Consider the following 18,711-nt stretch of genomic DNA (forward strand, 5'->3'; position numbering starts at 1 on the left):
TTCTGACCACTGACATAATTTTTAATATGGTCTCTTTTCCTATTTACTCTCCATTGACGCCTTGCAACAAGATGTAGCCTGAAGATCTTGCCTTTGGAAGAAAGGACATCTGAAGTAAATACAGAAACAGAAATGGCTGAACAGCTAATTCAGGGAGTGGCTGGTGAAGAATGGAAGAAAAAGTGGTTTTCACAAGTGTATTGCTTCCAGGAAAAGAAAGACAGAAAGACTTCTCTGTTTGGGGAAAAGATCAAAGGTAAAGGTATATATAAGGTTGATTTGATGAGTGATGTTACTTGTAGCTCAGAAGGTGATGAAAAAAGGCCCTTTTAAAAAAATCTAGGCTCAGTGGAGCTTGACTATTCAAAAGAAATACTGTCTAATTTTTAGAAGGGAAAACAGAATTGCTGGGTCATTGACAGTAAGGGCTGGGACTTTGCTTTGCTTTCCTCTGCCCTGTGATGAAAAAACACGTGTGAGGTGAGACTCCTGAATCTTCTGGTTATCTTGACCCTAATTTACAAGGAATAGTAGTGTTTAGTCAAAGATGTCAGAAGATATTCCAATCTTTCTGGCAGAAGTATATTTAGACAGGAGTTGACTTTGGCACAAATGATGTAGGAATGGTGAAGCTGGATTTAGTCAACCCTCAACACGAATTGCTACAGGATGCATTCCACAACGGAGGGTCACAATTTATGTGACATGGATAAAAAACCCTCCTTCAGTCAAAGCAGCACTGCGTTTGCTCCTGACTTGATCTGCTGCCTCTGGTAACCAACTGTTTGTATCACAACCCCACCCTTGCAAAGCCCATTTTACAACAGCTACACCCACTGTCAACAATTCAGAGTTTTGTATATGTACAGGATAGGGGGAATATAGTCAAACCTTTGATTAACTAGAATTGCATTGGGAAAGGTCTTAAGCCATATCAGATGCCTCTAAACGAAACAAAAAGGATCAGCCAATGTTATTTATCTGCATGTAAGCTTGTATTTTCTTCTAGAACGTAACTACAGTTACGAGTTTTAGACCTCTAACTAGTTATGATTAATAATATTATTAATACAATACTAGTAATATGATTAATAAAATGACTAAAAATAAAAATAACTTCACAAGACACTATAAGCCATGGGAAAGCTAGAACTCTGATTTCATTAAAAAGATAGTACTGAAAAAATTATTTCATTTTAATTTTCAAAGCAAAGAAATTCTAATCTTCTCTAGCTAATCAAAGATTATGTGACTCACAACACAAGCAAATCACACAGACTTTTTATAATGTGTCCAAAATGGAACACCAATACATGACAAATATTATCCAGGAATTATTATTGTGTGCTTTAGGTAGCTATTTCTTATTTCTTGTATGGCAATTAATAGCAAAATGCTTCTAAGCTTTTAAGTGAAAATTATTTAAGTGGCTGGAAGAAGTTTTCACTTTGCAATGCTATTAATTTAGTTATCCAGTTATCTTTGAGGTGCTCTCCATAATCTAAAGAGCTAGAAATTGTATACTTAGATAATGACTCTCTCTAAAATAAATGTGTATATACAAAAGGAGTATCAGCAAAAAATAAAAAAAAATTGAATGCAAAAATCTTTAGGGCAATTAAACAGTTTGCAAAAAAGAAAGAGAACATATTAATTTAACTTCTACGTCCTAACTTTATTTTAAAATTTTTTGAGGAAGAAATAGAAAATAATGGTTAAAATGTTTACTTAAATCTTTCATCCACTTTCTTTTATATGCTGTACATATACTTTCATTTCCACACATTCCTAGACATTGCACTTCTGGATAAGAATGGGTAGCCAGGGGAGTTCTGAAGATTTTTCTCACTCAAGTTTCTGAAAGAATTATCAAGAACCATGAGAGTATTACTTGGTTCTTTCAAGGCATTTCCAGACAACTGTTGCAAACCAGGAGTGCTAATGAACTTACAAAAACATCAAGCTTGAATAGGCACACAAACTGTACTACACCTTTGAATTTTCTGAAGTGTATAATCACTCTTAAATCTTTGCAATTAAAGGATATAATATGCCTACAAATGTCTTTTGTCCCAAGTGCAACACATAACTGAAACATATTCTGAATGTTACTAGTGGAATGATATAAAAAGATGATCTTCTGCCTTACAGAACTCAAAATTATATGTAAATAATGATTTTATCTTTAAATATACAGCCTGCATTTTAAGTTCCTGAATCAGATTTTTATTTTATGGCTTGCTTTCAATAAGCTTAATAGGAGTATCCTACATAGTTCACGAAATATTTTCTAAATGTGCCCTTTTTTAATGTTCTTGTCTCAGAAATATTTTATGTATGTCATCACAGTCATCTCTTTCTTAGAACATATAAATCTTTACTATGCTAACTTTATTATTAGCATGATCTATCAATGGATTCCTGTTGAAATTTAATACATTGCATGAAGTTCCAAATCCTAAAGCTAGCCACTTCTTACTTCACATGCTGAATGCAAAGCTGTTTTGCTTACATGACTGACTTTTCATAATTCACTTGAGGAAACAGAGCAACCAAGCCAAATTCTTGACTAACAAAACCTGTGCAATTTCAGGAACTGAAAGGGGTTGCATACATCTAAACTCAGCATAGATTATGCCATTGACTCACATGTTTCTCTTGTCAAGCTTGCCTCATAAAAGTTATCAGGATACCCCAAGAAGGGCGTTTTAATTTAGCTTTACCTGCTTCATGTCCAGTGGTTTTGTCCTACTGAAACGCAAACTTTCTAGATTGTCCTTCTTATCTGTTTTGAACTTGTATTCTTATATGTGTTCCTATTTTTCTGTTTAATGGATTTCATAAATGGTAACAGAAGACATGAGATATTTGGGACTGGACTCTCCATCAAAATAGTGAATTTTGGCTCCTCAGTATCCTCAACGCTAACTTGCTTTCATTTTATATGACATGATATATTCAGTTTCAAACCACATCAATTTCAATGAAAAAAAAAAACAAAAAGAGGAGCTGTGTGTTAAATGTTTAGCTAGGTTTAATTTCCTTCCTGTGTCTGCTGAATTTTTACAACATAATGAAAAAATATGAAACACAAGTAAAGAAAAAGAGACAGCCCAATCTCACCATCACTCCATGAACCAGAGAGATTTTGTTATGTGACAATATGATCATCATCACATGCGAGAGCTTTTATCCACAAGTATGAAATATCTCTGTTATCCTACCACCTTGACAAATTCCATTTATATTACATTTTCCTCAGGAATCAAAAAGAATAGTGTATTAAAAAAAAACCCCAAACCTAAGAATTTAAGGACCAGCTGCTTCTGTTTAAGCCCAACTGTTTCAGTATTGATGCAGCATAGCTAGGGCATGATGTCATCTGAAGGACCAGCAGAATATACCCTGGTTGATCTTAAAAATATGTAGGGGTCTAGCCTCTCCTCTCTGAGTGTGCATAATTCCCATCAGTGGGGAAGGGAGTTGCTCACATGCAGAAAAGAAGATAAAGTAGACTAAATGACCATAGTGGATAGAGAGGTGTATAAGTTCTACTAAAGAGAGAGATAACTATTTTCTTAATATTTACTTGTTCTTGCTACAACATCACAGCTAGTTTTAAAAATTGAAAAGAAGAAAGAATAGTCTTCTAATGCTTCCTGTTTGCTTTTATATGACCCTATGGGGATGGAAATCATTCTTTTATTCCAGTCCTTCCTTTCTTGCTCTTCATCCATTCATCCAACACCTTCCCCTCCTTCCTAGTTCTATGGTTTGATATGCATGCATGGAGATATTGGTATTGTTTATAATTTACTATATATTTAATAGAAGCTGTTCTTGGTTTAAAAGTTGCAGGGAAAAGAAAATAAATGTAATAAAAGCTGCAGCTTATAAACAGAAGTGCAATACACGTGTTCACAGGCACACAGAAAGAATAATTACATTTATGGTCTAGCCAGTCACTTAAGAGGATGGCACAATATATACTATTCTGAATGCCAAGAAACAATGAAATTCTTAAAGTGATAAAACTCTCTCAATGTCATGGGAACACGATTGTCACTTGTCATTACTGTGTATCTCTCTATTTCTTCATATATCCTAAACTGCCTATTCTTACATAATTCAACACATTTAATAATGTAGAAAATCAATTAATATTTACTGACCTGTCTCTGCTTCTCCGTGATGGGAACGCAGCATTACAGCCAGCCACTGTGCAGACATGCATCTCTTTTAAATGAACATTTCTGTAGTGAAGCTTCACACTGTAGGAACTCTTGAAACTTTTCTTGCACACATAGCAGATCTTGGGGTCTGGGCTGGAGCACATTTCACCTTCTGGGGAGAACTTCTGAGGGCTGCTGTAGTTGAATGTAGAAGCAAAACTTTCATGAAGGGCAGCCATACTGGCACTGCCTCCATTGTACAGTCCATATTGACTCATGTAGAACATATCATATGTAGGGTCTGTATACTCTTCCTTCACCTTAATGACATCCTGGTTGGAAGAGTCATTGTGGTTTTCATCTGGTCTGTCACTGTGCATCATAGATTTTTCACCAGGTTCATGGAGGCGATCATCGCCTTCCATGGATTCCTCACACAATTTGGGCTCTGACGACTCCGACTCATTTTCATAGTCTCTCTCATGCTCCTGGTCTTCTGATGTCATGCTGTCTGCCCTTCTTATGTCTGGTCTGGAAATGCATCTGCTTCTGTCACTTTTGGAAAAGTCTTTCACAGACAGGCCTGGGCTCATTTCCTCCTGAGAATGGCAGTGATTGTCATGACCAATGTCATTCACCATCGTGCTGCTGTCATTCACCTCTTCATCTTCATCATCAAACTCATCGGCAGTATCGATAACTTCCTTTTCAATTTTAACTGGCATGCTTGACTTCCTTGGCTTCTTCTTGGGGGCAAGGTCAGCATTAGGCTCTGGGGTGGGCATCAGTACTGAAGGTACTGATGACTCTGAAGGAGGGGGGGGATGCTGCTCCATGCCACTCACTGCTGGTATTATTGGACTGGTAGGGAGTGAGGTTGGAGGACTCACCATCTCTCCAGGAGTAAGTAAATTTCTGTAAAAAGGAGGAACAGGTTGGACAGTCTTTAAAGCCGGGAACACCAGCTGACTGGGAAGAGGGTTCTGTAGTACAGGATCTAGAGGGGGAGTGGTAAACCCCATTGGTGGACGCCCAGGGCTTGTTAAAGTTAGGTTGGATTTTGTACTTGCTATGACCGGAGTGGCAGCACCTGATGTAGCACGAATTAGATCTTTGTCGCGGTTGTTCCTTAGCATAGGCATGTGGAGGCGAGGATTGGGGTTAGCACTGTGGCGATTGCGGCTTCTGAGAGAGCTGAAGACCATGTTGCAGCCCTCAATAGTGCACCGGTGCTTGATTTTCAGGTGAACAGCGTTGTAGTGGATTTTAAGAGTACCTTTGTCGTAGAAAGTTTTGCCACATGCATTGCAAAACACTCTTCCTTTCCTGGAGGCCGAGCCCATTCTCCTCATTCTGTGAATGCGGAATGAGCTTTTAGTGTGTTCTGTTTTTGATAAATCATTGACAGGCGTGGGTGTCTGAACAGGAGAGACACAGGCTGGCTCAGTTTTGGGCTCAACATTTGTGATGCTGGTCAAAGCATTCCTGCTGGATGTTTGCTCATTCTTGAAAGGCGTAGGGGAAACTTCAGATTCACTGCTCTCGTTATATTCATTTTGGGTCGTAAGGCTTGGTTCACGGAGCCTCATTGCCGGCTGTTCCAGCAGGAGGCCGTTTGGAGGCAGCCCCAGCAGTGGAGCAGAGACTGGATTTATGTACTGGAATGGAAGCAGGAATGCAAGGCTATTTGGGATGTTTTCAAAATGATGAATGCTGGAAGGGTTGCTGTTCTCCAGGTGAGCAAGGAGACTTGGGCTCCTGGTGCGATTATTGCTTTCAATAAAAGTCCTTATATCTGAATCTGTCTTTGAAGATGGCACAGCCACAGCCTGCCCTTCTTTTTCTTGAATTGCCATCAGCTCCACGATGGATTTGGTTTCTCCAAATCTCAGGAACTGCTGAAGGGTAATGATCTCTTCTTCCCTGGACATGATGGCCCAGCGGTCCAGCACCTTGCCTGCAGCATCCTAGAGGCCATATCAAAGAAACAACAAAGACAAACACAAAGAAAAAACTTATTGATTCTGCATAATTATTGAATTCAATAGAAGGTGCTCTGCTGCCTGAACATGAAACACTAAGCTCAAAAATCAACATGCAAACAGCGTTAATAGAACTCGACCAAAAAATGCAAACTTTACGGACATGCAAATGCAGTAATTAGAGTCATAGTCAGAGAAACAGATTGAGTTTAATAATGTCTGAGCAAACAAAATGTAGACCACGGGGCTCTGTGATCTAAAATGCTTTCAATACTTTTATTTTAACAGCAGTGATCTATGTACAATGCTATTGTTTAGCATACACTAGCGTAAAACATGAACTGTTGCTGTGTGCTCCCATTGTAAAATACAGAAAATTGTACCTTAATCACTATTAAATGGTGACACTATAAGAAAGAGATAAATAAATGCATTTGATAGATTTGCTTCTTAAATATAAGTAGACATAAGACTGAAGTCACTCATGGGCCATCTCACCAGAAATTTTGATGCAAGGCAAAAAGTCTTAAAAATAGCACATAATACTTGTAACTTACTCCTTTTTTTTTTTTTTTTTTTCTTTTTTTTCCCCATGACAGCAATACTGAAAAACATATTCATTATAAACTTGCATCAAAAGGTAGAAATTGGGGCACTGGTTTTAAGCATAACTGGTCTATTACAGACAAGTGATTGTAAGCTTGCAATCTTGGTATGGTTTAGTCTTTTTTCTTTTTTTCCCCATGACAGCAATACTGAAAAACATATTCATTATAAACTTGCATCAAAAGGTAGAAATTGGGGCACTGGTTTTAAGCATAACTGGTCTATTACAGACAAGTGATTGTAAGCTTGCAATCTTGGTATGGTTTAGACTTAAGAGATGACTTTTTTGCAGCCTTGTTAAAAACGACAGTTAAAAACATGTAAAAAGTAAGCATCTGATGGATGTAGATAGCATAAATGTGTAAAAATGTTGTCTCTTAACATTGCCTTCTGATAGCAAGGGAAAAATCCAGAGGGAATACACATCAGTAATCACTAGACTATCTGTTGTTAAATATACATTAAAAAGCATTTCACACTTTCATTTTTGCTAGTAAGCATGAGATTTGCCTGAAGGTAGGACTTAAAAATTCTGCAATGTAATGTCAGGCAATCCATTCCAGCATGTATTGATAAAAACATATTAAAATACTTATATAATGAATACATCACTTTATTGGCATCTTTCCTTTTGGGCGAATGCTGGACATAACATCAGCACGGTAACTATAACCAACAAGCACTGTTGCAGGCCATCAAACCAGAATTACTCCAGTGCTTCCTCATGCATTAAACAGTCTGAAAGCCTTGCAAGGTACTCCACCATACTGCCTCTGATCTTTTTAAATCTTGAATCTCAGCTTCAGAACCTTATCCGAACACTTTGGACTACACACTATTGCAAAAACCACTAGCTCTTGTTTGATTATGAAGCCTGCAAATACCTTTCTTTTTTTTTTCCAGGTCTTATTTATTTATTTATTTACATTATTATCTTCAGTCTTCAGAGGATAATTCTTCTCTCCTCTCACATTTTCTAGAATACTGGAAAATGCAATTTGCCCCAAATAGTAGAGCATGTATTTATTTGATTACAGCTGGTTTTATTATTTCAGTTCTGATCTGTGTCACCTCTCTGGATCCAAAGATAATGACGAAGGTCAATGCCATGTATGATTCCGTACTTTAGACGCAACTGTAAAACCTTTAGAAAGGCTCCACACATGACCGTTCACAATCAAATCTTACAAGACTATGAAACCCTCAATAGCAATTAATTACAGAAAATCTTAGCCAGCTGACCCAGATGGAAAGCCCCATAAACCATCTCTATGCAGAAAATGTTCAGCATGTGATGAAGGAAACACCATGATGCAGATGCTGGTCTGGTTTGCAGCATTAGTCAGGAAATCTCCCCACCGTTGAACACCTTTAAGCAATGTGGACATCTCTAATTTCTATGCCCTCCCAGTTCTACCTCTCTTATGGAGCAGTATTTTACAGGCAGTCAGTGTTATCTAATAGAAATCATCCAGAACATCAAAAAACCCCACCCAACAACAAAACAAAGTGAAACAAAACAAAACAAAAATGGGGCGAGGGGACGGAGAAAAAACCCACCAACACCACAAACAAACAATTAAAGGACAGGTTCATATTTTAAAGCTCTAAGATTATTTTTTTTTCCCATCCAACTAACTTTGGCTACTCTCCCCATGAGTGTGACCTAAAGCTTGTTACATCTACTTCTCCCACAACTTCCAGCCAGCCACACCGGTTCTACGTTTAAGTAGTTCCTACCTGGAAATGCAAAACCAGACTCAGTTCAGATTTTGGTCTCCAGGCCTTCGCTGTCACCTCTGACCCAACATATACGCACACATTTCTAATCCCAAGTCACAAGTATTTGTTCCTTCTAACTGCAACTTGCATTGTTTGAAGATGGAAATAACATCGTCTAATTTACACTGCTTACATGTATTGAATTAGGATTCCTGTCTGCAGCCAGCTGCAGGCTGCTTTGTAAAGTACTACTGGTAGTAATTTGTTTTGTTTTTGCTTTAATTTGTAAATCACTCACAGGCTTATGTAGCAGATGGATGCTTTACAAAAACAGATATTTAAGTAAATAAAAATTAAATACAGCCAGCATGACAATAACTCATGAGAATAGTAGGTACAGATCCTGTAACAGACTCTCACACGTAAGTGGAAAGTGGTACCACACAATCCCTCACCCAGCAGAAATGCACCCAGCTCTTCACATGCACAGAACAGGCAGACATCATCTAAATGTGGGGACTCCCAGTATGCTTTCGGGGATTTATTCCAAAGCTTAACTCAGAGAAGCCAGCAGTTGGCTACATGAGCTACCTCTCACTGAGATGACACCACTCTTTATTTCATTTAGTTTCAGGATTTGCAATGAGGAGGGCCAGACCTTCAGCAGCTGCTGAGTCCTACTGATCAGAGAAACTGGCAGTCACAGGTGTGTCATTGTCATGGGGTTAACCTTGCTGTCGTAGATCAGCAGGGAATCAGAAAGCTGCTCTTAAATGATCCTTACCTACTCCTACTAGTTATATCAAGCTTGTTAATTTTCAGCAAGAAGTTGTTTGGCTTTCCCCCCCCCAGCAAAAGGAAAGAAAAATTGCACAGATGCCTGTATTTCATAGAAAACACACTACTTATGGATACTGTGTAGCATATGCTTCAATATTTACATAGTGATGGCTTTCCATAAATCATTGTAAGTATGTATTATGCAAAACTAGATAAAGAGTGAATAGGAATGTCATTTTTTGATAAAACTTAAAATTAACAAAAAATCTAACCATTATCCCCTTTGAATTAAGCTATAACTAGCTAGGGATCTCCCTGTATATGGTAATACTTGATTAGAGGTTCAAGTCCTTTCTTACATGTAATCGATTTCTTGTTTCTTACAATCTCTCATGCTAAATTTTCTCCCCAAAGCCATTAAATCATATCCACATTTAAATATTTCATGACAAAAGGTTCCAATTTATATTACTTTTTTCAGCTCACAACTGATTAAGCCAAGCCTCCTGTGACAATGCGTACAAGGAAGTCAGTGAGTATAGAGATACCACTGCACGCCTAAGCTCTAAGCCAGGAAGTAGACAAGTAAGCCCAACCCGTACAGCATACAGTGATGCTCTTCCTTCTCTGCCCATACAGCCTTGTTTTTATTTTTATTTTATTTTATATGTGTGGGTAGCTCTCTCACAATTTCAGATGCAGAAAATTTTAAAATCTCTAAATCATATTAAATTAACCTCCAAGGACTCACAACATAACCTTGCATCTTTTTCTAACTCTAAACACACACTTGACTCTATTATTTGTATAGATACGGATTCACATACACACATACTACATTAGATCTATAAAGTAATGTCATGGTTAATCACACTGAACCTGCCTCCTCATATAACCTTGCCTTTTTCTAACTCTAAACACACACTTGACTCTATTATTTGTATAGATACGGATTCACATACACACATACTACATTAGATCTATAAAGTAATGTCATGGTTAATCACACTGAACCTGCCTCCTCATTTTTGCTGACCGTATGTTAGGAAGAGATGTGTCAGGATATGTTAGGGTGCATCTTGTCTTAAGCTTCTGGGTCAGATAGAACAAGTGATGGGTGTCAAAATGATTATCTTGGATGATAAAAATAGGCTACAACAGAAGATGGACACAAAGATCAGTCTAATTTTTAGGAGCTTAATTGGGGAGGATTGTGAAGATGAGTCTTCATTTCCTGAGGGCCTTTAGGCTTTACAAATTTCAAGCTTTCAATTCAGCTTTAAAACCTCCCAATTTAAAAACTGCCTATTCAGAAAATAAGGACAGTCTACACAAACATACACTATAAACATACACTGTAAACCTTGAACTTTTGTTATGAAATCAGTTGTTTTAAACTCTCACTTTGTGTGAGAAGCTCCATTGACTCCTGTGCCTGCATTACCTGCAGGTAATTTTATATGTTAACACTCACACAGACACATGTAGATACATACACATACACACCATAGACTTTTTGCAGTTCTATTTTTATCTTACTAATTAACTTCATGCCACAGGTAAAATGTATATATACACCTGGCTGAATACATAGTGAGAGATGATTATACAAGAGTTGAGATTAATAGAAAGGTTAAAAAAAGTTAAAATTGCTTCTTAAACAAGCCTTATGTTCTAGGAAGCACTCAAGGATTATTTTCGGGCACTGTTGTGATAACTTCTGAGAATCACTCAAAGTAATATAGAAAAAGAAAATGCTAGCCTTCATATTTTAGCAAGTTTGCATATGCACCATAAACCGTCACTTTTGATGCATATCAGCTAAGTATCCATGTTACAAAATATTACTTAGATACATGTTTGATTAAAAAATTAAGCAAGCCTAGTATCACAAATCTTTCTTCTATAAGCCCTTCTTAAAGAGGTATATATTTTCTAGCTGATCTCAAACATTTTGAGTGCAGCTGTAACAGTTGAAAAGCAGACTGAAAGATATTCATTTGGTCATACTATAATTGCAGAGGATGGTTTTAATTAGGGTGTAGACAGAAAAAAAAAAATCAACATTTGTTTCTAATAAAGAAAAGCCTACATAATTTCCATGATTTAGGGTTTGTTGTTTTTGTTTGGCTGAATTTCCCAGGAGCATCTCTTTGCTTCCCACTTAAATTTCAAGCTGTTACACTATGGGTAGTCCTACTACTCCTGGGGTAAAAGTCACCAAAAGTGTGCAGCAGCGCACCAAATCACATTAGTACAGTCAACATTTGTTCTAATAAAGAAAAGCCTACATAATTTCCATGATTTAGGGTTTGTTGTTTTTGTTTGGCTGAATTTCCCAGGAGCATCTCTTTGCTTCCCACTTAAATTTCAAGCTGTTACACTATGGGTAGTCCTACTACTCCTGGGGTAAAAGTCACCAAAAGTGTGCAGCAGCGCACCAAATCACATTAGTACAGATGGGGCAATGTGCAACACCTCTTGTTCATTTTGGCTAACTCCCACTGACCTCAGTAGGATAGAAGTAAGCCCTACATCTAGTTTTCCATAAAAATGTACACTCACACATACAATCACATACTCATTTTCCTGATAGGTGTGTTTACCATGCTGAACCTAACTTACCTTTGCTCCTGTAAACATGAAGAAAAGGTGTGCATACTTGCTCACCATGATTATACATGTGCAACTGATATGAGATTTAACACACCCAGCCTGCAAAGCACCATGGTTAAAATTTTTTCCCCTCATCTGTCACTTCTCATTCACCTCCCACCAGCCCCCCCTTCACCAACTGAAACCATATGAACTCATGTTTAAGTGTCAGCAGTCCTTTCCTTGAGTTATACCGCTGCAGCAGGAACAAACACAGTGCAGCACTACCGAGTTCTCAGTCAATAATGGAAATCTTTATCTTTTGCCTTCACTGCAGCCTCCACTCTGCTAGAAAAATCAAAAGTGATAGATCTTCTTCCCTTCTGACACCCCCTTTCTCTTACCTGTTGGACTTTTTTTCTTTGCCCCAAAGACACAGGGTATGCATGACGATACCAGCGTGTTACAGCAGGGGAAGAGAAGGCAGCTGTCTTTCCCCAAAGTATCACCGAGAATGACACTGGCAGTAGGTATTCAAATGAAGAATAACATGAAGATTTTATTTACTTATATACATGCTTATATTTATTTTTGCTGCCAGGTTTGTAACGGTACTTGCTCTGGTTGCTCCTTAGACTCCAGGTCTCCTTACACATTCAGCAGCAAAAAGCTTTGCGTTTTGACCAAAAGGACCCCCAAAGACCTTTGCAAACTTTACTAACTGATATTGTAGACACTGTGTCAAATCTGGCTGCACTTTAGATGCAGAGTAATTGCACTTTAAATCCAGAGTAATTCCACTGACCATGTTGGAAAGTAATTTTGGCATAACTTAGCCCTGAAACATGATGTGGAGCCAAATCTGTTTGAACATATATCGGGGGCGTACCACCATGGTGGAGCACAGCGGCCGTGTAACGACGCACAGGAGCACTGCTCAATGGTTTCAGAGTGAAAGTGAGGAACACCATGTCCTGCTGAAACTGCAGATGGAACGTAAGGAGGTGGAATGCAATAACCGCAGCTGAAACCTAGCCAGGACACCGCCGTTAACCACCCACGCTCTCGCTAAATGGCCTACAGGGTCTTTACTGACCAAAAGTATGCAGGTCCTCTGTTTTATATCTCATCCCAAAGACATATGCCAGCAGCACAGACCCCTGCACAAGCAACCTGCTGGAGCGCTGGTTCTGAATTCATTTGCAGGGAGTGGTATGAAAATACTGGATCCCCAACACGACTCCTTTCAGGGACTGAACTTCCTCATAGGGCACCCCAATTGCAGAATGCATTTTCATTTTTCAGGTTCACCAACCTTAAAATACATTTGAAAGCATTGCCCTGAAAGATGATGACACTCCGTCAAATGCCAACTATTAAGCATCCATGTGAAATGGGGGTAGGGGGGAGAGTCTCTTACTGCTTTCAGAAAAGAAACTTTAATTTAAACTCTTTCCTGCTCTTCATGAATGTGTATTCACCTCTGCAACTCCAGTAAAACTATTAGGATGCAAGGGCACTAGTTTTAAATGCTTCTTCTGATTTTTAAAACATATTGTTTGACTTTTGATAAAATATTCACTTTGTTATGGAATGCTCTTGATTATGGACCAGATAAGAATGTATAATTCACAAGACGATGACTTTTTTTTTTTCTGAATAACACTGCATACAGCATTTTTATTTTTAAAACTATGATAGATCACTGTGGGGTTACAACATATCTAATCACAGCAGTTCGAGCTTCATTTAATCACAGCAACTACATCAAGCCTCTTTACAACTGGGTGCCTGACAAGTTTTTTTCACTGTACACCTCTGTCCACACTTGAAGGAAAAGAATCTAAGCATACCGAGAGCCTGATACTCTTCTTGCATTTACTAGTTTTACAGTGGTATAACCCCTATGATGTCAACAAAATTTACTTTGATCTACAACTGTCATGTTGGTGACAACTATTAAAGGGCAAAACCTGTCACTAATTGATAATGGCAGAACTCCAGTTAGCATGGATACACATTGATTTGGTAGCTTTAAGAAGATCCAAAGTCATCTTTCAGCAGTTGTCATTATCTCATTATTTGACATTTATTTTGAAATACCAGTGCCACTTCCAAAGTGTTTTGCCCCTCTCCCCCCAGGAACTGCACAAATTTTCAAATACAAACATTTATTCCCTTCACCATCAGTTCTGGTTGAGACTTTCAAAAGATTTCTGAAGACTTTCCTAAATGAGGAGTTAATGTGAGATGACCAGATGCTTTATGGTATCTGCTCACAAAAACATTTTTAATGCACACTAAAGGTGAGGCATTTTTTCTCACATTCATTACATAGTAGAATATCAAGATTTTCTCAATATTGGGTATTCAAATTCCTTAATCAGCTTTGAAATCCACAACCTTGGACCTCAAGTATAGAGGAATATTTTGATACCTTTGCTTCTCTACAACCTGTGAGAGTGGAAAATTCATTGAAATGTCTCTGAAGAAGCTTTGCCACTAACTTGAGGCAAGTAACAGAGTGTTTGCCCTTAGGCAGACATGGCTCCTAGAGGCAATCAAACCACCAAGCACATGGTGTATTAAGGCAAAATTTTTACACTGTATGAGGTGCCACGGGGACTTTTCAGGATAGGATGTAAACAGAGACACAAACATGGCAAACCACTGAAATAATTCCAGCTATAAATTAACTTTACAACACAATTTTGCATGTAAGTGGGTAGGAAATACCAGCATCCATATAACCATAAGCAATGATGGATTTTCATACTCACTTTCACCAATTTTTGCATATATAGTTGTCCATTTTGGTATGCCATGTAAGAAAATTTGCCTTGATAGTATCTGTCCCTGAAATCACTTGTGGTTTTACTGTTTGGTGTCAGTGCTGCGTAACTCACTGATAAGTAAAGTTATGTTTTCTATGCTCTGGCAGTCTTTCAATAAATTTAGTAAGCTACTTAAGCCTCTCTTTCTGAGCCTCAGTTTCACCAACACTGAAAGAATGACACATAATTTTTATGAGAAACAGGAAACATTCACAAAGAGCACTGATGAGGTATTGTATTTGCAATACACACAGTCACAAGAGACACCCAGGATCTTTTCAGCCAAGACCTTCCCCAATGCACAATGTGATAATACAAACAAATCATGTCTGACATCCTTGCTCCATCTAACATGGACTGCACCAAAAGCAGGGCAAGACATCTAACAGTCAAGTCAAATCAGATTATCAAATGGTTCTTTTCTTACTTTCTCACTCACAATCTAAACTGACTAAAGCCATAACCCTAACTGGAAAATGTAAGCAACAAAAGCTGAGACTTCCCGGGCTTGTAAGTAAAACTTCCAAAGAAGTCAGTAAGAAATTTGCCTAACCAGGGGCATTGTAAAGAATTGAAAAGTTGCCTAAGGACAAAAACACTGGAGTAAAAGTGCCAATAAGTTATACTCATAAATTGGATTTCATTACATGCTTGGTTTTCTGATTGAACCCAAATTGTGCCTCAATAAGAGGATTCAGCTGTACTATATCCTGGGTATATGAATGGCAGCAGAACCGGGAGATTGATTTCCATCTTTAGTATTCATTAGGGGACTATGCTTTATTACTTGCAATATATACAACATGATCTTAATGAGGCCTTTTTCCTTTGATTGTTTACCTAAAAAATTTACACCAAAAAACCCAGGTGTGTCATAGGTGGCAACGTGATGCAAAAGGGAGACAGCAGGGTGCAGAAGTGACACCAACAAGGCAAAGGTCACTGGAATATAAAAATGCTATTGTACATGAAATGAGCTATCTGTTTGCACATATTAGAGGCACTGAAATGCAAAAGAAAGTGGGGGAAATTATATTACAGTGTACAAAGTAATAATAACTGTGCCTGCATGTCTTAATACCCTCTTGTCCCAGCAGTCCTGACTTTCTAGGCAGCCCACTTCTCCACATTAACAGTAGTCATTTGGAGAGCAGCAAACGTGCCATTAGAAGCACTTTTACAAGTGTATATTCATCCACCAATTAGCTTAATGTGGCCGCTTTCTGCATATTTTCTATCCAGGCTTGCACAAATCTTATTAATATTTCCCCCTAGCGCTTTGACAGATTACCTTGTCATTATGCATCCTGGAGCCTTTTAAACAATATGGGTAAACTACTGTTTGCGAGGTTAATGACAATTATCCCCTAATTACTGCATAAGTCACTCAGTCCACTTTATCTCATAGGCAGGGTTCTGCTCTGTGTATCTGCCATTGTGTCACTGTAAATGAATCTTGTATAGCTATGTTTATCTGTCGTTGCCTTGTAAATTACACTGACAGAAGAATGAACAAATTACTGTGTGTCATCACTTAAATACGGCTTCTGATAAAAAAAAGTCCCACAAGCACAGCACTTGAATTTTAGCCTGATCAGAATTAGTAAACACATATTGAATGTTTTAGGAGATATATTTAGAAGTGGATGGGACACAGTGTGGTGGAAGAAGGCTCTGAAGTGGTAAGCCTAAGGCAGTAAAACAGAAGAAATACAGAAAGCTACAGTAGAGTAATTCCATGATCACCTCCTGAGAACTCTTCTGCTAATTTAACAGTTGATAGATGAGCCAGTGATATTTTCCAAACAATCTCATATTCAGGGCTGTGCCGAATTCCACAATTTATATTGTTTCTGACCACAGCCACACAGGATTTTTTTTTTTAGCTGAGAAATCCAAACACAAGTTGGAACAGAAGTAGCATCCATAAAACCACAGGCAATGCTAATTTAAGGGACGCATTTCAGAACAATATCAAAGAAGATTAATAATTTGGATCGTGTCTGCCCTGACCAGTCCTAGTGACTCCAACAGAACTGCTCAGTGCACAAGCCAGAGCAGAATCTGGCAGGCAGCACCTAAGTCAATGTATTGATTAAAAAACAAATAAAAAATTAAATTAGCACATTGCCTACTGTTTTCCACAGTGCCTGCACTTTGAGTCACCTCCTTGGTGTAATTAGAGTACAACAGAGGCAGAGAAAAAATTCTGAGTTCAATTCCCCCTCTATAGATTGAAGTAGTTCTACCTCAGGAGGGGAAAGCAGAATTGGCGAATACCAACTTCCTGGTACATTCCATTTTCTGAAGCAATTTTGAGTCACAGTTAAGAGTACTCTACTGGTAGGCCATCACTGAGACCAGATATGTCCTGCTTTGAGAAAGAAAGTTGACTTGTTATTGACCTTGATTCCTTCTTTCACCAAAGACATCTCAATGACTTCAACAAGAAGCACATACATAGTCAGTGCTCAGAGGCAAGGTAAGTCTATGGTAAAGAATGTTAAAAAAACAGCTGCTTTTTAAATAATGCTTCTTCCTATATTGGTCTTGGAGAGGTAACTGATTGATAGCCCTAGGAACCACAGTCCTTTGCAAAACAGTACAACAGAGACGGTGCATTTTCACTCTGTCCTGGGAAGGTCCCTTCTTGTCAGAGAAGGCCTTTTAGTACTGGTTTTGTATTGCTGGCAATCACATTAATTGCAAAGAGTTAGTAAAAAGTGTCCTTTTTATTGTGACTCAGGCTACAAATTTCATTTCCTCAAGCTCAGTGCAGTCACAGCACCTGAACTTCCTCGCACCACTGGCTTGAGCAGAAAGTGAATCCTCTCACTCTCCCTCAGACCTGACATTTAATTCTTAGAACAAGGGTATTTCCCTGCTTGCCAGGCAAATAGATGATTTGTGGTGTGAGATGCTCTTTCAGCTACTTAGATGAAACTGCCTGCTGCGCAGCTTGTAGGAAAACCAATGCATAACAATGGGTATGTCAACCCTGCATCCTGCAATGAGGTTTCACAATAACGCATTTTATCAGCTTTGGGGACACACTTTATACACATCTATATGATACATTCACAAATGATCTATGCATTGATATGATAATGTTACATATTTGCACATTTTAAATATATTTGATTTTGCCTTATATTTTACACATCTTCTCATCCAGCAAACCTTCCCATTTTATACACATCCTAAAACATGTTCAGCACCAGCTTCTGACCAGTGTGGTTCAAAAAAATGAAGTCAGGAGGACAACATGCAAATTGCAGCAGAATTATGATTCCTGAAGGGTAGCAATATAAGACTGTTTAAGCTGCTGTACAAGAAAAAGGAAATGTCAGAATTCTCCAAAACCTGGTGATTATTTACTGCAATTCAGCAGGTTACATCAACACTGAAAATCTTTTTATCATAGTAAAGCATACATTTATTTTGTTGGATTACGATAGTGTCATATCCAGAAAGAATGGACAGACTGAGATATAACAAAATTACTGGTATTACTGAAAATAACAGTGGTTTGAATGGAACACAAATGAGGACAGCACCTCTGACCAAGCTCTCAGTATAGGTTGGAAGAAAAAGCTGTAGTGAAACGGTAAGAAAATGTAACAGCCATCACTGCCAGGGATAACTGAAAAGACTGATCGATTTTGAGTAAGCACTACCTCAAGGGTTTTGGTCCCACTAGGATTGATCTTTGTGTCTGTCCTGTGTTCAGTCAATGCAACTTTCAGCAGGGTATCCACTGCAGAAATAAATGGAAGTGCTGCAGTAACCCTCCACCCTCCCTCTAAGTATGTTATTTTCTCTCTATGCTGAAGGAAAAGTAAAACCAATGTGGCTGATGGTAAAGTGCTAGGCAACAGATGGTTTAAAATGTTTAAGGACGCAGAACACTATTATTGTCATGTACAATATTATCTGAAAAAAAGTGTTTCTAAATTATTAATATTTCTCTTTGAATCTGGAGGTTCTTTGGCCTCTGACCTTTGCTAATAGCAGAGAAAC

At 38.2% G+C, this 18,711-nt stretch overlaps 1 protein-coding gene across 1 annotated transcript in view; it reads right to left on the reverse strand.

Moving 5' to 3' along the window:
• Nucleotides 1-18,711, reverse strand: part of BNC2 (basonuclin 2) — a 236,733-nt gene that overhangs the window by 18,287 nt on the left and 199,735 nt on the right. The window contains exon 5 of the mRNA XM_009274286.2: nt 4,173-6,139. Within this exon, the coding sequence (XP_009272561.2) occupies nt 4,173-6,139 (1,967 nt within the window). The remainder of the gene's footprint in view (nt 1-4,172; nt 6,140-18,711) is intronic.

The sequence above is a fragment of the Aptenodytes forsteri genome, unplaced genomic scaffold, assembly GCF_000699145.1.
Source record: "Aptenodytes forsteri isolate BGI_AS27 unplaced genomic scaffold, ASM69914v1 Scaffold46, whole genome shotgun sequence".
Classification (NCBI taxonomy): domain Eukaryota; kingdom Metazoa; phylum Chordata; class Aves; order Sphenisciformes; family Spheniscidae; genus Aptenodytes; species Aptenodytes forsteri.